Genomic DNA, 21764 nt, shown 5'->3' with positions numbered 1-21764 from the left:
CTACCAATGTTGAGACCAAACCACGACTTTGGATCAAGACCAACGCTTCCGACCGCACCTGGTTGTTCGCAGCTCACCTTTTCTCTTATTTCCAGCGCTCTCTTGCACAGCGGTTCGGCCTCTTTGTACTTGCCCCTCTTGCCGTACAGCACGGCAAGGTTGTTGAGCGTGGCGGCGACCTGAATAGAAAAGGGCGAAATTTGTTAACCTCGAAAACCACCAAGCTATCAAAGGTCACCTCTTTGATCTGGTGAGAAAGACAGATGGCGCTCAGAAAGGAAGTCATTAAGGGTGCTTGATTTCCTTTTCTGGTCAAAGTCATTAACTCTTTCAGTGCCATTGACGATGCTGTGAAATCGAAATAGTTCGTCACTAGCAGATGTACAGTCTATTTGAAGTGGGAGGGCTGGCAGGGAATGAAAGCACATTCATTTGCTGCAAACTATCCCACTTTGAATAGGTTGGACGTCTATTGCCGTCAATGGCATCCAATGAGGTAAGCCCCTCAAGCCTTCAAAGAGCAGGGCAAGGCCAGGGTAGATTGGGAAGAAAACGTGGGAGATCATTGTGACGCTCAGATTCTTATTTACGGGAAAGAGAGTGTGGGAAAAAATGTTGATTTAAAGTGGAAATCATCTGGTTGTGGAAATAGAGTTGGAGGTAGTGTGAAAGGAGAGGGCTGACCTCACAAAATGGAGATTGCTGAAGTTCCAGACCTGAAGGGGTTAACACAATTTATCTTTATCATGGTTTAGTATCGTGGTGTTAAAGTACAGAAAAGCCTCCACCTAGACAACTAATCGACTATCAAATTAATCGACAATTATTTTGACAATGGATTAATCGTATGAAGTATTTTTAATCTCTAAATTCTTCAAATATTCCCTTTTGTGTTTTTTTCTCCACTAACAAGGACAAACAAATTCTATTTTTTAAAATACTTTTTGAAACATGTAAAATGAAAAGAAAAAAAAAAGAAAAAAATATATATTTGTAATATTTTAATTTGTAAATTTTGAATTCTATTTTTTTGTCATTTAATCCATTTATCTATTTAATTTACAGCAACGGGGAAAAAAATCTGTGGTCCTCAACGAGAGCAGAATGAACATCTTGGAACTCTGGTTTACAAAATATTGGAAAATATGTGCTTCAGAGATAAAAATGGCTAATTCGTATTTGCTGTTGTGACATGGATTGAAAAGTAAAATATTTTAGTGATGGTTGGCTAAAGTATTCAGGATATTTATTTTTTTTCCATTTCATGTCAGGCAGTTGCATTCGTTTTTACATGTACGATTTGGTTACAAAAATACAATGGTGTAATTACATATGTTTTACAAGTTGCTACATTTGACATGAGATGGATATATCGGTGTGTGCCACAACTTAATGTGTCTACATTAATGCCCTTTGTCCACTTCCAAAACACCAGGATTTCTGCAATACACTGAAAAAAGGTAGATACAGTATTTAGTCAACCTCTAATTGTGCAAGTTGTCCCACTTGAAAATATTAGCGAGGCCTGTAATTGTCAACATGGGTAAACCTCAACCATGAGAGACAGAATGTGGGAAAAAAAACAGAAAATCACATTGTTTGGTTTTTAAAGAATTTATTTGCAAATCATGTTGGAAAATAAGTATTTGGTCAATACCAAAAGTTCATCTCAATACTTTGTTATGTACCCTTTGTTGGCAATAACGGAGGCCAAACATTTTCTGTAACTTTTCACACTGTTGCTGGTATTTTGGCCCATTCCTCCAGATCTCCTCTAGACCAGTGATGTTTTGGGGCTGTCGTTGGGCATCACGGACGTTCAACTCCCTCCACAGATTTTCTATGGGGTTGAGATCTGGAGACTGGCTAGGCCACTCCAGGACCTTGAAATGCTTCTTACGAAGCCACTCCTTTGTTGCCCTGGTTGTGTGTTTGGGATCAGTGTCATGCAGAAAGACCCAGCCACGTCTCATCTTCAATGCCCTTGCTGATGGAAGGAGATTTTCACTCAAAATCTCTCGATACATGGCCCCACTCATTCTTTCCTTTACACAGATCAGTCGTCCTGGTCCTTATGCAGAAAAATAGCCCAAAAGCATGATGTTTCCACCCCCATGCTTCACAGTGGGTATGGTGCAATTCAGTATTCATTTTCCTACAAACACGAGAACCGGTGTTTCTATCAAAAAGTTCTATTTTGGTTTCATCTGACCATAACACATTCTCCCAGTCCTCTTCTGGATCATCCAAATGCTCTGTAGGGAACCTCAGACGGGCCTGGACGTGTACTTTCTTCAGGAGGGGGACACGTCTGGCAGTGCAGGATTCGAGTCCCTGGCGGATTGTTCACATTGTGTTACTGATAGTAGCCTTTGTTACTGTGGTCCCAGCTCTCTGTAGGTCATTCAATAGGTCCCCCCTTCTGGTTCTGGGATTTTTGCCCACAGTTCTTGTTATCATTTTGACGCCACGGGGTGAGAAGTCCATGTTGCCCAACGACAGCCCCAAAACATCACTGCTCTAGAGGAGATTTGCATGGAGGAATGGGCCAAAATACCAGCAACAGTGTGTGAAAAGCTTGTGAAGAGTTACAGAAAACGTTTGGGCTCCGTCATTGCCAACAAAGGGTGCATAACAAACTATTGAGATGAACTTTTGGTATTGACCAAATACTTATTTTCCACCATGATTTGCAAATAAATTCTTTACAAATCAAACAATGTGATTTTCTGTTTTTTTCTTCCACATTCTGTTTCTCATGGTTGAGGTTTACCCATGTTGACAATTACAGGCCTCTCTAATATTTTTAAGTGGGAGAACTAGCACAATTAGTGGTTGACTAAATACTTATTTACCCCACTGTATGTTTACTCGAAATAACCATTTCTATTTCAATTAAAACCCAATTTTCGCCTACATTGCCTGGATTTTTTTCAAAAACTATACCTAAATGACATTTTTGACCTAATTTTTCTTTTTTTTTGACCCAATTTAGTAAAGTCTCACTGCTTTTATCCAGGAAGCATTTTGTTTGTAGACCAGTGTAATTAATCAAAACTTGACACAGTTCCATAATATTCATGATCTCCTTATTCTGCCCCGCCCCCTTTACGTCTCTAATTCACATTTCCTCTGAATGACAAGGAGTGCCAAAATTAAGTAAATGATACACAACCAAATAAGCATTTAAATTTGTCAAATATTATTATTCCAATATTCGTTCAAGTAATTCAATATTTAAACAAAGATTTATTCATTTATTAAAATTTTTACTTCTTTTTCTATACATTTGAATTTTTATTTCATTTTTTATGTATTATGTCGTTATTTCAACATTATTTATCTTTATTCTTATGTATATATTTTTTCCATATTTTTAGGTACATACAGTATCCCTCGCTACTTCGCGCTTCAAACTTCGCACCCTCAGTCTATCACGGACTTTTTTCTATTATTAAATAAAAAATAAATAAATAAATAAATAAATAAAAAAAGAAAGAAATACAGTGTTTTATTTAAAAATGTTAAGATACATGCACGTATACTAGAGGTGGGAATCTTGGAGCACCTCACGATTCGATTACGATTCAGAGGCTACAATTCGATTATAAATCGATTATTGGTGCACAAACCCCCAACTATCAGCTGCTTTTAATGTTTCGTATATTAGTTACAAAAATTGTACAAAAAACCTCTCAGGCTTAAATAAACAACTATTTCAGTATCAAGTTAACAGTTCAAAACAGTAAATAAAACACTCAAGTCCCCATTCTGTATCAGCAGCTTTAAACACCATTCAATAAATTTAATGTTGTGAATATACTGTTAAAGTTGTTATAATTGCTCCCGTTATTCCGTAAATTCCCTTCTGTCTACTTTCGACATGTGAAAGTGTTAAAACTGTTTCGTCATTTAAAGACAGATTCAAGTCAAGATTTTTCCAATTCAGGAGTATTTTAGATAAAAAGTTAATTAGGTTGCTCGGTAGGTTCACTACAACAGAGCCTTCCTGAGAAGTCTACTGCTTTAAGATAGCAGCTCTTGACTAACGCCAGCGAGTGTCATTTCGCATCTAGTTATCTATTCATGTGCTAACGCCGCAGTCTTTCATTTCGCATCTAGTTCTATATAAGGTAAATGTGATATCTACTGTAGCATTACGTGGGCGTAGTTTGTAGCAACGTGGGCGAACTTTGTAGCAACTGGACATTGTTTGTAGCGGCTTTTGGCGTTTTTTTATCCAGCAGCATGAGTTGTGGAATGTGGATGTTTAATCTCTGTCTCTTCCTCATTGCGTCCCGAAGACCGCGCCGACTGTGTTTTAGTTCCGCTTTACTTAGCATATTTAAATAATCAGAATATGGATGTTTGTGAATCCTTCTCGAATCTTCAGCGGCCAAATCGTGAATAAACTAAGAATCGGAAATTTCATACACCTTTAATGTACTGTATATATGTACATATACATACATACAGATAGTCCCCGGGTTATGAACAAATTCCATTCCTACGCTGGCAACGTAACAACATTAACCGGAAAAAATGAGGGATCACTTTATTTCGATTTTAATTCAATTGTTCAGTATTTACTGGTCCTCCATAAATTACAGCTCGAGTGTTGTGCCCGGAGTAATATAACAAAAAATGTGAACCGATGAGGTGACCAGTCGCAAAAATGTTCACTTATTAGTCAACTATCAAAATCATCCTTTTTGGCAGAAGTAAACACTAAAAATCATGTAGTAAAATTCTATGAATGATGATGTAAATGAGTAATGGCTGACTAATGGCTGATATGATCGATATGTTTAACTCGTTCCCTGCCATTGACGGCGACAGATGTCCAATCCATTTGAAGTGAGAGGGCTAGCACTGAATGTCTACTGGTGACAAACCCATTTCAAGTCACAGCAGAAGTTGAGGGGAGTCACAAGATTCTACGTCTATCATCGTCAATGGCACTGAAAGAGTTAATATGAGACAGATAAGTGTTCTCACAGCAGGATGGTCTCGGCCCAGTGTCTTCTCCCTGATGGCCAGAGCGTCATTGAGCAGGTTGGCGGCCTCCTTGTACTTGTTCTGATCCCTGAAATGTAAAGAAGCTGGTAAAATAGTTTCCCAGCAGGTCGGGGTGTTTCTTTTGTTGCGGCGCTGACATTGACGGCGTACTGTAAATCGCTAGCCCTGTTTACAGAGTTCCAGAAGCACTGTTGCGGTCGTCTGGTAGCCAGTCGGGGAGATTTTTTCGACTACATTACTGCGGTGATAAGAATAAGGCTGGGAAAAGTATGGGCCACTCGGTTGCTATTTTCATTTGGTGAAATGTTTTCTTTTTTTCAAATGTTTTCACAACAAATCCGATGGTTGATCTATTGTAAAGAAAAAAAATATTTCTAAAATAATTGAAGATATTTGTTTTATGTGTTTAAAGAAGTTAAATGCATTCAGCATTAATGATTCATTGAATAAAATGTTATTTCATTTTCATTTTCAATTTTTTTTTAATATTAAACATTACATTTTAGCATTTCAAACATTGCTTTTAAATGTGTTTGAAAAATCAAATGCATCCTTTCCCACATTCAAATACTGAATATTGGTTGAAATATTTCATGCTAAAATAAAAACAAAAATACTGTAGTAGTATTAGTTTAAAAAAAAGTACTCACACCAAGTTTTTTGCCATAAATATCAGAAAATAAAGCACCAAAGTTTTCAATAACAACTAAAAACAAATGTATCTTTTAATTTTTTACCTACACATTTTATAAAATGCAATTTGGTCATTCTGTTATTAACTCTTTGCCTGCCATTGACAGCAACAGACCTCCAATCCATTTTGACTCTTCTATTGCCATCAATAGGTACTTCTTTACTAACTACCACAACATATACAGTGATACCTCAGCTCACGAACATAATTGGTTCCCAGAAAGTGTGCGTGAGGCGAAAAGTTCGTCTTCCGAACATTTATTTCCCATAAGAAACCATTAAAATGAGAATAATCCGTTCCCAGGTCCCCATAAAACATAATTTTCTACTAAATAAGCCTTAAAACTACACAAAAATATACCTTATTTTATGTATAATAAGTGTGCTATTGTATTATAATTAAAGAAATAAACTGTACTGTATAATAAAGTTGTTTTATTTACCTTTGCGATGGTATGGGAGTGGGAGGAGGAGGGAGGGAGTTACTGTTTGGAAGGAGAGTGTTACCGGCAAAGTGCGCAGTTAGCGTAGACTCCACTGCTGTGCCCCCCGCATGCTTTTGGTTGTTAATAAAAGTGCCCACAAAAAGCCATCCGACACCTCTGGGTGTTTGTATGCAAGCCGCCATCGGGCGCACCGAAGACAACCGACGACAACGAGCCAACGTGACTCGCCGGTCCACTTCTCACGACGGTGGGAAGCTGAAAGCACCGCCAATTACCAGTCGAGGGCGAATTGGTAACACGAGTCACCTTCCATAAGGACTGTATGTAACTCTTTTTCGGTCCCATAATAGCAAAAGTACACTCAATATGGTCCAAAATGTCTATCAAACACAAACCACGTCCGCACTCAACGAAAGGGAGGGGACGAACTGAGACGCCGTGAGCGTGCGTCAGCTTCTCGTGGCGCTGTCCGACCGCGTGGCTTGGTTCGTCCGCCGAAAACTAGTTCGCCAGCAGAGACTATATGCTCGCGAATTTAATGTTCTTGAGGCGAAAAGTTCGTGAGCTTAAGCGTTCGTGAGCCGAGGTATCACTGTACTCTTTAATCATTATACTATACAATTAGATTTTGGCAAGGCATCCATTTTGCTGACCTGTAAACGAGGGCCAGGATGTTGAGCATGGTGGCCACATCCGGGTGATCGTGACCCGACGTTTTCTCCAGGTCCTCCAGGGCCTGCTTGCAGAGCGGCACGGCCACCTCATAGCGGCCCTGTGAGGCATACTGGATCACCAGGTTGTGTAGGGTGCGCAGGCGGGCTGGGATCTCGTAGCCGCCTTGTTGGGCCGCCGCTGCCGCCGCACTACCATGAGAAGATGGCTCCACTATACAGACACAACGGACGTCAACTTTAGTGGCGAAGTCAAATGCTTACATTTAGAAGTGATAAAAAATACATAAGAAGTATCATCGCCATTTGGAGTACAGGTAGTCCCCCGGGTTACCACGGACCAGACCTACGCGATTTCGACTTTATGACGCCTGTGTCTCGTCATTTTTTTTTTTTTTTTTAATGTTGCCTTTTGTTTTCTGATACATGCTTTTATTTTGGCGCACAGGGCTGTCAACAGACTTGCAAGGGCCCGGGGACGGCGCCCAGGCCCCCCACCCCACAGCTGCTTGTCACGACAACATAAGCAGCACTTTAACGCTTTGCAAGCAATGACAGTGTAAATTTTCAAATTAATTTGAGATGGACAGTTAAATTTAACAGACCGTAATGTGATGTGACACAACATAAACAATTTCCATATTGTCCCATGTAGGCTACAATACAATACAACTGAGAGTGCTATGCCTGCCTGCTAAGCAACAAAACACTATAAGTAAACATCCTGTGCCTACCCCCTCCATATCCCTGGGGTTATCAAGCCCTCAAACAGTGATGCGCCAAGATTTTTTGACAGCAAAGGCATTCATAACATCAGTGAAATCCAATTTTTGGGCAAGCTCATGCTCAGTGGAGAGCATGGTGTTACCAGCATCCCCTAAAATATGACCGACTTTACCAATTTGGCGCAGACGAAGAGGTGGGCAAGCTTAAGGGGGTGAGATAAGAGTTGTTGAGCGGTAGCGCGGAGTTAAGTGGCTGTGAGTCCTCTATTGTTAATAAAAGTTCCAGCAAAAAGTCATCCGACGTGTCTCTGCGTTTTAATATACATCACCACCTTGCGGAAAGAAGACCCGGACAAACTGACGAACAAGCCAAGTAAATCGCCGGTCCAATCCACACTGCGGTGCAGAGTTGAGAGCACCGCAACTTACCATAAATTGCACTTTGGTAAAAAATGGCTAGGTTGTTAACCCTGCCCTGTGATGGAGCGTAGGTAGTTTTTTTATTATTTTCATTTTACTAAAGGCTTGCTCTCCTCCAGGTACAGTCACTGGCAAAGACAAGAAAATATGTAGCTCTAGAGTGCGCCAGAGCAGGGGTCTAACCATTCTCTGCTAAGTCGAGGGGGGGGGGGGGGGTGTTTGTGCAAAAAAAAAAAAAAAAAAAAAAAATCCGAAAAAATATACATTTGTAATATTTAAGAAGTATATATCGAGTAGAGCATAATATTTAATCAGACAATGATTTAAATAAAAAAGAAATATGTGAATGTAAAGTAAAATCAATTAAGGGTCATTCAGGGGCCCCTATGGTCCTGAGGCACGGGACAACATACCCGTTTGCCCCCCCCCCCTTGTCGACGGGCTTGTTGGCGCAGGAAGCGTAGAACAGGAAGCAAACGCATCTACAGACGCGCCTACCCACTCCACACACGCACAGTCCCCACTTCAGAGCAGACGAGTGGCAAAGAGACTGCCTGCGCGCATATTTGTTGCTTGTGAAGCATCCAGAGGCGATGGCTGTATATAACTCCTTTTGTACTGTTTGTTGTGCGTTTCCAATTGTGGTCGAATACTTCGGGCGAATTTATGTGTATTGTTATTGATGATGTGCGGACGCTAACTGATACATGCTAATCGCTTTTTATTGCTGTATCAGCAGCTACTTGTAAACACAAATTTGAATTGCTGTTGTTGAAGACGAGACTGATTTCATTTCATTTCATTTTAGTTTCATTGTGCAAGTGTTGATGTCATGAGCAGCTGAATAAAATCAGCAAACCACACGGATGTCTGACATTGTCATTTTGGCGGTTAGCTCACTGTCTAACTAGGACTTAGCTCCAACGCTTTAGGGAAGACAGTACAATAATGTATAATACTTTTTTTTTTTTTTAATTTAGAGGGTGTTTTGAGGTATTTACAACGGTTAATTCCGATTTAAATCCGGGTTAAATGGCCAGCGCAGGAACGGAACTCGTTCGTAAACCGGAGACTACCTGTATTAACAGTTGTTCCACTACTGACATTTAAAAAACATTTTTATCTTTAATACAACTTTGAGAAGAGATTCAGCCAAATTAAGTCCAAAATAAAACAAATACATTCAGCAGTCAAATAATCTCCACATGCCATCATAAAATTTTAATTTCCATTCCACCACTCCCCCCCCCCCTTATTGTTTTCAATTTGTGGAGTGACTAAAAACATAATTAAAAATAGGGCAAGGAATAAGTATTATAAACAGATGTTAAATAAAATGTGCATTTTTCCTAAATGGCTTGTTTTGGGTTCTGTCATTCTTTTAAATGTTATTTTATATATTAGGTAAATGAATTTACAACGCTTAAAATATAAGTTAACAATTATTGTAGTATTTAAAAAAAAACAAAAACATTAAAATCAATACATATTCCAATTAAATAAAAAATGATACATTGTAAAGTTGCACAAATATTTTAATCTTAGAGATGTATGTAAATATTATGCATTTTAAAATACATTTTAAATCATATATGATAAAATAAATATTATTTAAAGTGGATGACTAGCTGAGCAATAAAAACTGTCATTTTAAAATACTAATGATACATTACGTATTCAAACTGAGAAAAAAAAAAAAAAAATGAAGAAAAATAACCGGTAAGATATTATGATTACCCCTATAAAACATAAGATAGAATTGTTAATATTACCATTAAAATTAACTGAAAAAACATCATCAAATAAATGCACTCTAAAATCATCTCAAATGTTTTTTGCCGCCTCATGTTTGTTTCTGCTCCTCTTTCCAGATAGTGCATAGCGCAACCGACAGGACCAAAAGTGTACAAAACCGTCAAGCACACTTACTGCCTTGCGCTTGGTCGTCGTGATCATCTGGGAAGAGATCGTCCAAAGGCTCCTTGCTTGTGTCTGAGTCCTTCTCATCCTGGAAAAAAAATGCACGTTGAGATTTCTTTCGTTCCACAAAAATGATGTGTTTTGGAACTAACTGCACGACTGAAAAGGCAAGTGTTTCCACAGCGGCGCACTGACCGATGGCGAGAGATCCTGGTCGTACTTCTTGAGCTGGTTCATGAACTCCAAGTGCTTCTTCTCCTCCTCCAGCTGCGCCACGTTCTGCTCGCTCTTCTGCAGCTTCTGCTGCGTGCCGGCCAGCTCGTCCCGCAGCCACTGGTTCTCCTGACACAGGCGCCGCACCTGCGCCCGCAGCTTCTGCTTCTCCGACTCCACCGAGCTCAGATGGGCCGACAGGGCCATCATCACCTGGGCCTCGCTCAGCCCCAGCTCCAACATTTCCAGCGACTTGCGGATTACGTGAGACTTCTCCTCGGCCGCCAGCACCGTGCCCTCCTCGTCCCGCTTCAGGCGGCGCAGCGTGCCCAGCAGCCCGTCCAGGATGGACTGGTGCTCCAGCTTCAGAGCGTCCAGGCCCTGGATCACCTGCTTTGTGCGCGAGATGATCTCATCCTGGGACAGCTTCTCACCGGGCTCCTCCTCCGCCTTGGCGCGCACCATGCTGGTCATGTCCTCGCGCATCCTGAAAGATGCAATCACAGAAGAGGCTGTGATGCCGCCTGTGTCACCATGACATATCAAGGGACATCTGACGCTGATGAACAAAGACACGCGTGACAATCGATCTCGAGTGGGATTCAAACTTCCGCTTGCTCAACTTAGGCTAAGTTCAGACTGCAGGTCTTAATGCACAAATTTGATTTTTTCGTGTTTTTCCATCTCGAGATTAGCAATAACTTGAGCGGGACAAGTCCCATAGAAGTTGACCATTTCAAATCCGATCTGGGTCACTTTCGTATGTGGTTTAAATCCGATCTGGCCCACATTTTTCCATATTTTGTGGCGGCGGTCTGAACTGTTAAGTCTCCCAAATCGGAATTCATGCAGCAATTACGTCAGGTAAGAGTGAGAACGGCAAGCGGGATGGCAGCGAAGTAAATGTGCAGTAGCGTTAGCGCCTAGCTTGAACTCTGCTTTTACGCAGTAGGCGGGCTTGACCACAGTCCTAAAAAAATAAAATGAAGAAAAGGATAAACCTGATAATTTTCGGTTTTCTTTCAGTGCGCCAAATGAGCAATATTTCATTATTGCTTACATAGCTGAGTCGGGGCACACTGACGTGTGTGCGTCATGCACGCACAGTGCGTGCATGATTTCTATTAATCCATATAAACGTTTGAATATAAGACCAAAACGGGGATTATTAATGGCTGTTATTTGTGCCTTCTTTTTGGAAATCAAAATATGATCACCTTGGAATGAAGTACAGCCAGCATGTGTAGTTATTTGTTTTGATGCGTCAGCGCATGCGGTTCAGTTTGTTCTGCAAATTAGTGCGCACGCGCTCAATGGACAAAGGCAGTCTGACCAAAAAATCGGAATTGTGCATCAAGACCTGCAGTATTGACCTAGCCTTACTCTCTTGTTGAAGGAAAGACATTAACCAAAAGTTCCAGGTGAGTGAATGAGATGAAACCAGCTAAAATCGGATGTAATCGCATAAAAAAAAAAAAATCACTTGATGCAGCAACAAGACACATTTGCTGTACATACCTAGATCTAAACATATCTAAGCGGATGTGAACACAAAAAAAATAATTTAACTACTTGCAAAAAACAAATGTAATCGGTAATAATGATACATAGTGAGATGTAACATTATTCATCAGCTATGACTAAACGCAACTGCACACAAGAAGATGCAACTAAACGGACTACAACAAGATGTAACTTGTTTTCAAAAATCAGCTCTCCAAGTGAAATAACACTAACATGGGAGGCCTTAAAATACACAGGAGCAAAAAAATATGATATAATGCTTTCCTGACCAATAGAGGTGGGAATCTTGGGGCACCTAACGATTAAATTCCGATTCTGATTCAGAGGCTACAATTAGATTACAAATCTATTATTGATGCAACGCCCCCCCCCCCCCAGTCATTAGCTGCTTTTAATGTTTTGTACATTAGTTACAAAAATTATACAAAAATCCTCTCAGGCTTAAATAAACGACTATTTCAGTATCAAGTTAACAGTTCAAAACAGTGAATAAAATACCGAAGTCCCCATTCTGTATCAGCAGCTTTAAACTACATTCAATTATTATGATGATGTAAATCAACTGTTAAAGTTGTTAAAATCGCTCCCGTTATTCCACAATTTCCCTTCTGTCTACTTTCGACATGGGAAAGTTTTAAAACGGTTTCATCATTTAAAGATCGATTCAAGTAGAGATTTTTCCGATTTAGGAGTATTTTGATAAAAAGTTAATAAGGTTCGCCCGGAAGGTTCGCTGCTTTAAGATGGCGGCTGTTTACTCACGCCGGCGAGTCATTTCGCATCTAGTTTTCTATACATGTACTAACGCCGCCTAGTCTGTCATTACGCATCTAGTTCTATATACACACGATATCTACCGTAGCATTATGTGGACGTAGTTTGTAGCGGCTGTCGGCCGCAGTCAGGTATTATTGCTTTTTTATCTAGCGGCTTGAGTTGAGCATGATGTTTACTCTCGGTCTATTCCTCATTGCGTCCCGAAGACTGCGCTGAATGTGTTTTAGTTCTGCTTTACTCGGCATATTTCTAATTTAATCGGAATTTGGATGTCTGTGAATCTTTCTCGAATCTTCCCCGGCCGAATCGTGAATAATGTAAGAATCGGACATTTCACACACCTCTACTGACCAATTTTAGCGATAACTGTTGTATCGCTATATCGTGAGATCATCGTTATCGTGAACTTTGTGTCGCAAATTGTATCGTATCCTGAGGTACCAAGAGGTTCCCACCCCTACTTTAAACTGTATATAATCAAACCAGAATACACTTTTCCATAAAAAAAGTGACATCATATTCATCCATCAGTATTCAAAATCAAAATTGGGACATCCCTTGTTGATAGTCAATTCACCTCTGCTCATGCTAATCAACTTCCATCTGTCCTTCACCTCTTCCTGCACTCTGCTGCTCTACTTTGTCTGGACAGAAATGGGGGTAGCATGTCTTAAAACAGCACCAAACCTACTCTATATAAATAAGGCTCTGTCACTGTCCTTTCCATAACACCAACCAGCTCACTGCGCACTGTTTTGTGTGCCATTCAGTCTTTATGTCAATTTCACACTCTCTGAAAGAGGATTAGGAGCAATCTGCAAAACGTCTGCAGGATTCCACAAAACCGCACCGCAAAACACACTTGACACTGCGGCGCTAGCACCCATCCATCCAACCATTCACACCTCCGTGACAACGCTGGGCCACGACCTGCCTGCAAATACAGTTCACATTGGTTATGCAGTGAGCGGAGAAAATGTTTAAAACGAGGGGAGGGGGTCTCTGGCCCGCGGCTTGTCAGCTGACGGCCGAGCAGCAAGCGAACCATGCGTACCACACGAGATGCCCAAATACAACTGCAAAAAAACAAACAACCACAAATAGAACAAGAGTCTCTTGGATAATGAACTGTAGAGAACCAGAGTGAAACGGTGAGAAACATCTTACATCAGACTGAACAAAATGGAGCTAGACATGAGACAAGGGCTGATTAATCCTTCATTCATTCGCCCCTCCCAGTCAAAATGGATTGGACATCTAGCACCGTCAATGGCAGCCAATGAGTTCATTGTGTGCCCTATTGATTAGGTGCATGAATATGGCAACCGTTGACCAGAGGTGGGTAGAGCAGCCCCAAATTTGACTCAAGTAAGAGTAGCGTTACTTCAAAATAATACTACTCAAGTAAAAGTAGTCATCAAAAAAATGTACTCAAGTACAAGTAAAAGCGTATCCAGTGAAAAGAATACTCAAGTAATGAGTAACATTGTGAGTATACCATTTATTTTATTTCAAACAATGGTATTTTTTTCTCTCAGCACAAACTTATCTATATGAACTGTTATAATATACTGTCCAAAAACCCATTACATAACCACAATAAGCCAAGAGAATAAAAAAAGACAGAAATGAAGCATTATTCGTCCAAAGAGCATGAGTGCCCTCTAGTGGAGAAAATAGTTCCTAGTTTGAATAGTGAAGAGTTCCTTCAGTTACTACAATGAAATTAGAAGGATCATATCCCCGATTTTCCGTGGTAGATCGGTGCCAAATAAAAACTGTGAGAGAGGTTCAAATCTGAGCTTTCGAGCCATGTTGAGAGCAGCGCTCTATGTCAAATACTTGATTTTTTACGATGATTTAAAGACGCCACGTGATTGAACAGGCTGGCGGGAACATAGAATGGCAAGCTTTTCGTATGATTGGTGTAATGGAGTCATGTGATTATTGTTGCTACGTCTAATTGGTGAAATTAGTAGAGCTACTCATGGCATTGCTGGCAAAAAAATAATAAATGTAACACGTAGAACAAAGAGGAAAAATGTAATGACTTGTGTAGCGTAAAGTAGTGGAGTAAGAGTAGCATTTTTTCTTCACAAATCCACCCAAGTAAAGGTAAAAAGTGTGGCTTAGAAAAACTACTCTTAGAAGTACATTTATCTCAAAAAGTTACACAAGTAAATGTAACGGAGTACATGTAACGTGTTACTACCCACCTCTGCCGGTGACAAGAATCTGCTCACAGACTTCCGGTGAAAACCACCGGTAGTTTGATTGAAGAGAAAATTTTGGAAAGTCTTAAGCATTAAAAAGAGCTGACAGTCCTTCCAGACTGTGAGGACATCACTACTTTTTACTGTGCGTTGTTTTGTTACATTACAACAAAGAAGTGAATGAGTTACCATGCCTTCCCTGTCAACGCTGCAGTACAACCGATCTAAAAGCGAGCGGATTTTATATGTATGTTATAATTTCAAGAATTTAGACAAGTTTAAGGTGAAGAAGGTCCTAAACGATTAATTGGTTATTAAAATAGTTGTTGATTCATTTGTAAATTGATTAGTTGCCGATTAATCGATTAATTGTTGAACCTCTATTATATACAGTGCCCTCCATAATTATTGGCACCCCTGGTTAAGATGTGTTTTTTAGCTTCTAATATATATATATTTTTTTTATTCAAATAATACGGGACCTTAATGGAAAAAAAAAAAAGAAAAATCCAACCTTCAATACAAGTGCATTTATTCAGTGGGGAAAAAATCCCACATAAAGAAATAATTATTTGACATCAAATAATGTGTGTCACAATTATTAGCACCCCTGGTGTTAATACGTTGTACAACCCCTTTTGCCAACAAAACAGCGCCTAATCTTCTCCTATAATGTTTCGCAAGCTTGATTTTGTGTCTGGTGAACCATTTATGTGTAGATTTGGCCATATGTTTAGGGTTTTAGGGTCATCGTCTTGCTGAAAGACCCAGTGACGACCCATCTTCAGCTTTCGGGCAGAGGGCAACAGATTTTGATTTAAAATGTCCTGGTATTTCAAAGCATTCATGATGCCATGCAGCCTAACAAGGTTCCCAGGGCCTTTGGAAGTGAAACAGCCCCACAGCATCACTGACCCACCCCCATACTTCACAGTGGGTATGAGGTGCTTTTCAGCATGCCATCTTTCGTGGCACGCCAGACCCACTTTGAGTGTTTGTTGCCAAAAGCTCAATCTTGGTCTCATCTGACCAAAGCACATGGTCCCAGTTGAAGCCTGGAACCGTGTGCTGGATTGAGCTTTTAACCAGGGGTGCCAATAATTATGGAGGGCACTGTATATATTTATTTTTGTCATGAATGGGACATTCCGCATCCATGATACAGCAGGGTCTCGCAAAAAAAAAAAAAAAAACCTATTTTGACCTAATTTCAGTCAAGAGTTACTGATAGAGAATAAAATATTGATTCTTAAGTTTGTATTTTTATGCATTTATTTTGAAAGTATTTATTGGCTTAACAGTGAAAATTAAAGGAAAACTTTGCAATTTGATTTACAGTGTGAAACCCTGAATCTGGAGTCTGGAGCCCTGAGGGTGTAAACTTGTTTTGAGCTTTCTCTGTCTTATGTGGTCTTAAAAATGTAAGGGAGAGAGAAAAAAAAAAAAAAAAAATGTCAGTCGAATTACAGATGAAAAAAGTCTCAAGATTTTAGTTTTAGGCCATATCACCCAGTCCTAATTCCAAGTTTAGCTGAGGAAGTGCGAACACGAGCAGCAGGAAGTCAGCTCGTGCCTTATCGGTAATCGGAGCTGGGATTCACTCAAAACGCAAAGAAAGTCACACCGCAGCTTCCTGCTTCAGCGCAACACTTTTGTTTTTGTTCCTCTTGATGCATATCAGCTGAGTTCCCTTTAGACAACTTAAATGACAGACTTACACTGATTGACGAAATGATCATTCGATCGCTGCCAGTCCCCTTCCAATCAATATGTTTCGGATGTCTAACCCAAATTACTGTCCGAATGAGCTGAGACACCAGGCATGAAAATGGGTCAGGGGTTAAAAAGGTGAGAAGGGTGTGGAGGAAATATGTTACGGTACACTGTACAACTAGGGCTGTCCAAAACGACTAATTTTCTCCCGATTAGTCAGCCAACTATTTTTACGATTAGTCGACTAATCAAATTAATTTAAATTTTTTTTTTTATTTTAAACTAATTTAGCAATTAAATTTTTGATGACACTTATTAATTCACAAAAACATTTTGGAACACTTAAATTCTTTAGTAAAAATAAACATGTAAATAACAACTATAAATCACAAATATTTGGGTCAAATTCCGATAGCATTAACTAGTGCAAAAGAATGGAATGTAAACAGATTCAGTACACCGACTTCGCCTTTCCAACATGATTCAAAACAATTCTTAAAAAAATATCTGGCATTAATATTATAGTATACTACTTTATATATATTAGTATAATCATTGCCAATCAGATTTTTCATAAAGGGTGTCATTTTAAAGCTATTCTTAGTGTAGAATCTGAAACCTGAAGTATGTGGGATTAACTCCAGAAATCGTAATTTATATGACAAACATGACGTGCTTTTAATTTGAAATGTTCACAGGAAGTACGTTCGCTAAGTTCCACACTCCACAAAAAAAAAGAATCTTTTTGTTACTGCATGTGGTGTCAGTAATCAATATTTTTCATTTTTTTCGTTTGCAAATGCTGTTAACCAGCGATTTTTCATTTTGGAAGTGTCACCTTTTAACTGCAAGTTTGCATTTTGGAGAAGACTGCCAATGTTTTATAGCAGGCTAAAGTCGGTTGTCTTTTTTTCCCTATTAGCCTCAATGTAGCAATGCTAACGTATACAGTGTTTGATATAGATGCGTTTCCTTATTTTGTATGTCTGAACTTTAATTCTATGGCGTGTTGATGACCAATAAACATCTGTGAAAGGAACTGTTGTCTCGTATGTTATCAGCACGCACGCACAAATGTATGCCCGCACAAGCGCGCGTGCCTATAAAACGCAGCCATAAAAAATTACCGCCCTCGTTTTTAATTATCGTGCGATAAATGGACTCATTGCATATCGCGACAGGCTTAGCAACTTCAATAAAACATGTCGTTAGTTAGTTAGATGGACTTACAATCTGCCAGCTTGTAATTGTCTGATGTCGTCTTCCAAAATTACAACTGGGTGACGGCGCTTTAGGTGTTCATTCACAGCCGACGTGCAGCCAAGCTTGGCATTGAAGAGACAGGACAACAGTGTACTCTCCTTTGTTTCGTTGAAATAAGAATGTTTTGGCCACTCTGGTGCCCTTTTTTGGCTTTGTGCACTTTCCCCGCTTGCATACCAAGCGTCCCACATTAAAAAAAAATCTCCCGACCCCCCCACCCCCTTTAAAAATGTTCTCCTCGGATATACACAATTTACGTAGGTCACCCTTTTTGACTTCAAAACGGCTAATTTTGCCGAAAGGTGAGAGATTTTCATGCCTGTTCTAATCAATGTTTCGGCTGTCTAACCCAAATTACTGCCCTAATGAGCTGAGACACGCAACCTAAATGAATGCCTTGAGCTCTTTCATTAAAAAAAAAAAAAAAAAAAAAAAAAAAGACATTCCTGACACTTTGTACCAGATTGCCTTTTTTCCCCCCTCCATCCTATTCTTTATTAGATAATAATTACTTGCAATCCTAAGTGCACTAACAACCTTATTATCCAGGGTGTCCATAAAGTCTCTTTACCATTTCAAAAATTTATTAAAAATGCAATTGATTAGATATTTTATTCAGATTTGTTCTATTGTATTCAGCGTTTATTGAAGTTCTTTCTTTTACCTCTTTTAATACACTTCTACATGGGCACCATTAGTTGCACGAAGCACATCAAGACAGTACTCAATTTCTTGCCATGTTCACTGTAGCATAGCCTCATCAATTGTGGCAATGGCATCAGTAATCCTTCGCTGAAGGCCGGTAATTTCCCTTATCTTTGTTTGATACACGATATATTTAACATAGTCCCATAGAAAGAAGTCCAGGGGAGTGATATCTGGTGAACGTGGTGGCCAAGGAATTGGCCCATCCCTTCCAATCCATCGGTCTGGAAATGTTTGATTGAGGAACCCACGAACATGCAACCCCCAAAGTGGTGGTGCACCATCTTGCTGAAAAATGATGGTTGGTTGAAGGTCATTCAGTTGTGGTGCCTTATATTCAGTTAAAAGGTCAAGGTAAACATTTGCAGAAGAGTCATTTTTGTTTCGTGCAACTAATGGCGCCCATGTAGAAGTGTATAAAAAGAGGTGGAAAAAAAAACTTCAATAAACGCTGAATACAATAGAACAAATCTGAATAAAATACCTAATCAATTGCATTTTTAATACATTTTTGAAATGGTAAAGAGACTTTATGGACACCCTGTACAGTCAACAGCACAACCTAACTGAATAACAGTACAACCTCATTGAATATCACAAGGTGTCTAATAAGCTTTGAAATATGTCATTACAAAAAGAAACATTGTACGAAAGAAACATGCCCCCGGCTTCATAAATCGTAAATAATGTCCCATTTATCTCAATGTGGAGCATGAAATTTAGTCTTCAGAACACTGTGCACTTAAACATCTAATTTTAACTTTCACTTCCACATTTATAGAGTAACAGTGAGAGGGGAAATGGTGCTGGGAGACCTTAATCCAAACATGTTTGTTTTCCATTGACGGCGAATGACGTCTAACCATGGACGTCTATCACCGTCAGTGGCAATGAATGAATTAACTGGGTCAGACAGACACCTCGTGGTTTCCCATCATCATCCCAGCTGTGGATCCCACACTGGCATCCAGTGTATCACAACACAAGCAGCTTTCAAGAAGCTCCACCCGCGCTGAATACCAATCAATGTCAAACGCTTGTACGCCGCAGCACAGCGGTAAAGCAGTGCTCCCGCCTGACAGCCTGCTTTTCTGGCCTTTTTTGCCCACACACGCACGGTTCAACCTGAAGAACCAGTTCACCTAATTACAGTCTTGACTCACAGGAAACGCGCATACAAGCGTTCCACTTTCACACCTGGAATTTTGTAAACATACCGTCACCACGAGAGAGATTAGTTTTAAAAATGTTACAAAACCCGCAATTTAACAGAGAAACAGATTTTAAAAAAGAAAGAAAACGGCTGTTTATTTTTTCTCAATTAAAAGCGTCGCGGGAATTAGACAGAGCCCTCCTTACCGTTCTCTAGGACATCCGTTGCCAATGCGGCTCAATAAAATGCGGAATTCTAACAAAGACTGTTGGTTGGGAGCTTGGTCTTGTGATGGCGGAAATCCGACCCCCGCCTCCTATGTGTCGGCCACCCTCCGAGCTGGGACGGAACCCGTTTCGCCGACAAACGCCGGAGATGCTAGCTCACATAGCTAGCAAGCCGTAGCTGTCAAGAGTCCAGGACCTAGACGGAGCCGCTGGCGACCGGAGAGGCCCGCTCTCCCGGGGTTTCCATGACTCCGAAGCGGGTAAGAGATGCGTTGACGCCGGGTGATACAAGTCGAACCGCGGTGCGAACTCTCCGCCCGTGTGGCTGTCACAGACGGAGTGGCTTGATGCCGCCCAGGGGCGTGAAATGGCGCCTCCTCCCGCGGTTACCGAGCAATGACGTCACCCCGGTCGGATTAAAAGGGAAGGTGACGAAGAGGGAGTGAAAACGCGCGCGCTCCCGTTATCACCGAACAAAAGCGCGCTCCCGTAGAACACAGACGTTCTAGTCCAGGAGTTGGGAACCTTTGTGGCAGAGAGCCATGAACACCTAATATTTTTAAATGTAATTCCGTCAGAGCCATACAATATACTTACACTAAAAATACATGAAATGTGTGCATTTTATGTAATTTCAACCAGAGGCGCCTCCAGAAATTTTTCATAGGGGTGGCCAGATGGGGCCACTTAAAATCTTGGGGTGGCCAAAACTAAAAGCCATAATTTCAGGTTTTCATTATATTATTGCAGTAAAAAGGTCAGGGGAAAACTTAAAGACTTAAGGACACGGCTACTGATATACTTTGGTGTGTAGTGTAATATTTGATGTTACTAATGATTTAATGTGCCTAGTCCATTACTGTCCAGTCAACATTTTGAGTTCCACAACAATTCTGTTTTATTGTGTTATGTATTTATTAGGCATAAGGTGTACATTTAACTAGGGCTGTAAATTATTGTTGGAATGGAAAGATAAGACACAAGACAGATATATACATTCAACATCCTGTACATAAGTACTGTATTTGTTTATTATAACAATAAATCCACAAGATGGCATTAACTTTATTAACATTCTTTCTGCGAAAGGGATCCACGGATAGAAAGACTTGTAATTCTTAAAGGATACATGTGAGTTTGTATATTGTGACTAAATATTGCCATCTAGTGTATTTGTTGAACTTTCAGTAAATGATACTGCAGCGACTTAACTGTTCTGCCCAAATGCATAATGGGAAGTGGTGCAACCATGACTGTGTGTGGTGGCTGCAAATGCTATATCTTCAAAGCTTTTGCCAATTAAAAGCACGGCCCCAATGAATGCTTGTATCTACTCCACTCTGCCTCTTATCTCTGTATGTAAGAAAAACGGCGCCATTGTAGGCTGTTTGCGGCAATGCGTGAATGAGTCGTACAGCGAATGTGTTAATTGCGATAAATATTTTAACGTGATTAATTTAAGAAAATTAATCACCGCCCGTAACATGATAAATTTGACAGCCCCACATTTAACAAAACAAAATAAATGCATTCATTTGGGATGAAATGCATAACTGATGCTACAACAATCTAACGATATACTGGCAAGCGGGGTGGCCAGTAGGGTGGCCAACCAATTTACAGGGGTGGCCGTGGCCACCCCTGGCCACCCCCCCAACACTTTTAAAGTATAAGGGTTTGGGCATAAGCGGAGTTTAAGGGGGGGCCAGCCCCCCCAGTGGCCGAAAAGTGTCAGTGCATGTAATTGACTTTTCCATATATATATATATATATATATATATATATATATATATATATATATATATATATATATATATATATATATATATATACTGGACTGTCTCAGAAAATTAGAATACACAATATTCTAATTTTCTGAGACAGTCCTGTATATTGTTCTATGTAAAGGACGTCAGCCAAGGTCGGCCCCCCACATTTTTACCACGCCAAATCTGGTCCCCTTTGCAAAAAGTTTGGACACCCCTGCTTTAAATGGTGGATTAATGTACAGGACTGTCTCAGAAAATTAGAATATTGTGTATTCTAATTTTCTGAGACAGTCCAGTATATATATATATATAT

General features: G+C 40.0%; 1 protein-coding gene across 6 annotated transcripts in view; it reads right to left on the bottom strand.

Moving 5' to 3' along the window:
- The window catches only part of klc1a (kinesin light chain 1a), a 47664-nt gene extending 27580 nt beyond the window's left edge, over positions 1–20084 (bottom strand). For 4 of the 6 annotated variants that reach the window (XM_057858997.1, XM_057858998.1, XM_057858999.1 and 1 more), the window contains exons 1-6: positions 19662–20082; positions 10090–10594; positions 9904–9982; positions 6812–7043; positions 4999–5086; positions 78–179 (exon numbers count right to left, since the gene is read on the bottom strand). In XM_057858997.1, coding sequence (XP_057714980.1) covers positions 78–179; positions 4999–5086; positions 6812–7043; positions 9904–9982; positions 10090–10593 — 1005 coding nt within the window. In that variant the 5' untranslated portion in view covers position 10594; positions 19662–20082. Of the gene's footprint in view, positions 1–77; positions 180–4998; positions 5087–6811; positions 7044–9903; positions 9983–10089; positions 10595–19661 lie in introns of all 6 variants that reach the window. The other 2 variants (XM_057858996.1, XM_057858995.1) reach the window with 1 other exon arrangement.
- Positions 20085–21764: the final 1680 nt, after the last annotated feature.

The sequence above is a fragment of the Corythoichthys intestinalis genome, chromosome 15 (assembly GCF_030265065.1).
Source record: "Corythoichthys intestinalis isolate RoL2023-P3 chromosome 15, ASM3026506v1, whole genome shotgun sequence".
In the NCBI taxonomy this organism is placed as follows: Eukaryota; Metazoa; Chordata; class Actinopteri; order Syngnathiformes; family Syngnathidae; genus Corythoichthys; species Corythoichthys intestinalis.
Note: the sequence above shows the minus strand (reverse complement) of the source record. Positions and strands in the feature narration are given on the sequence as shown.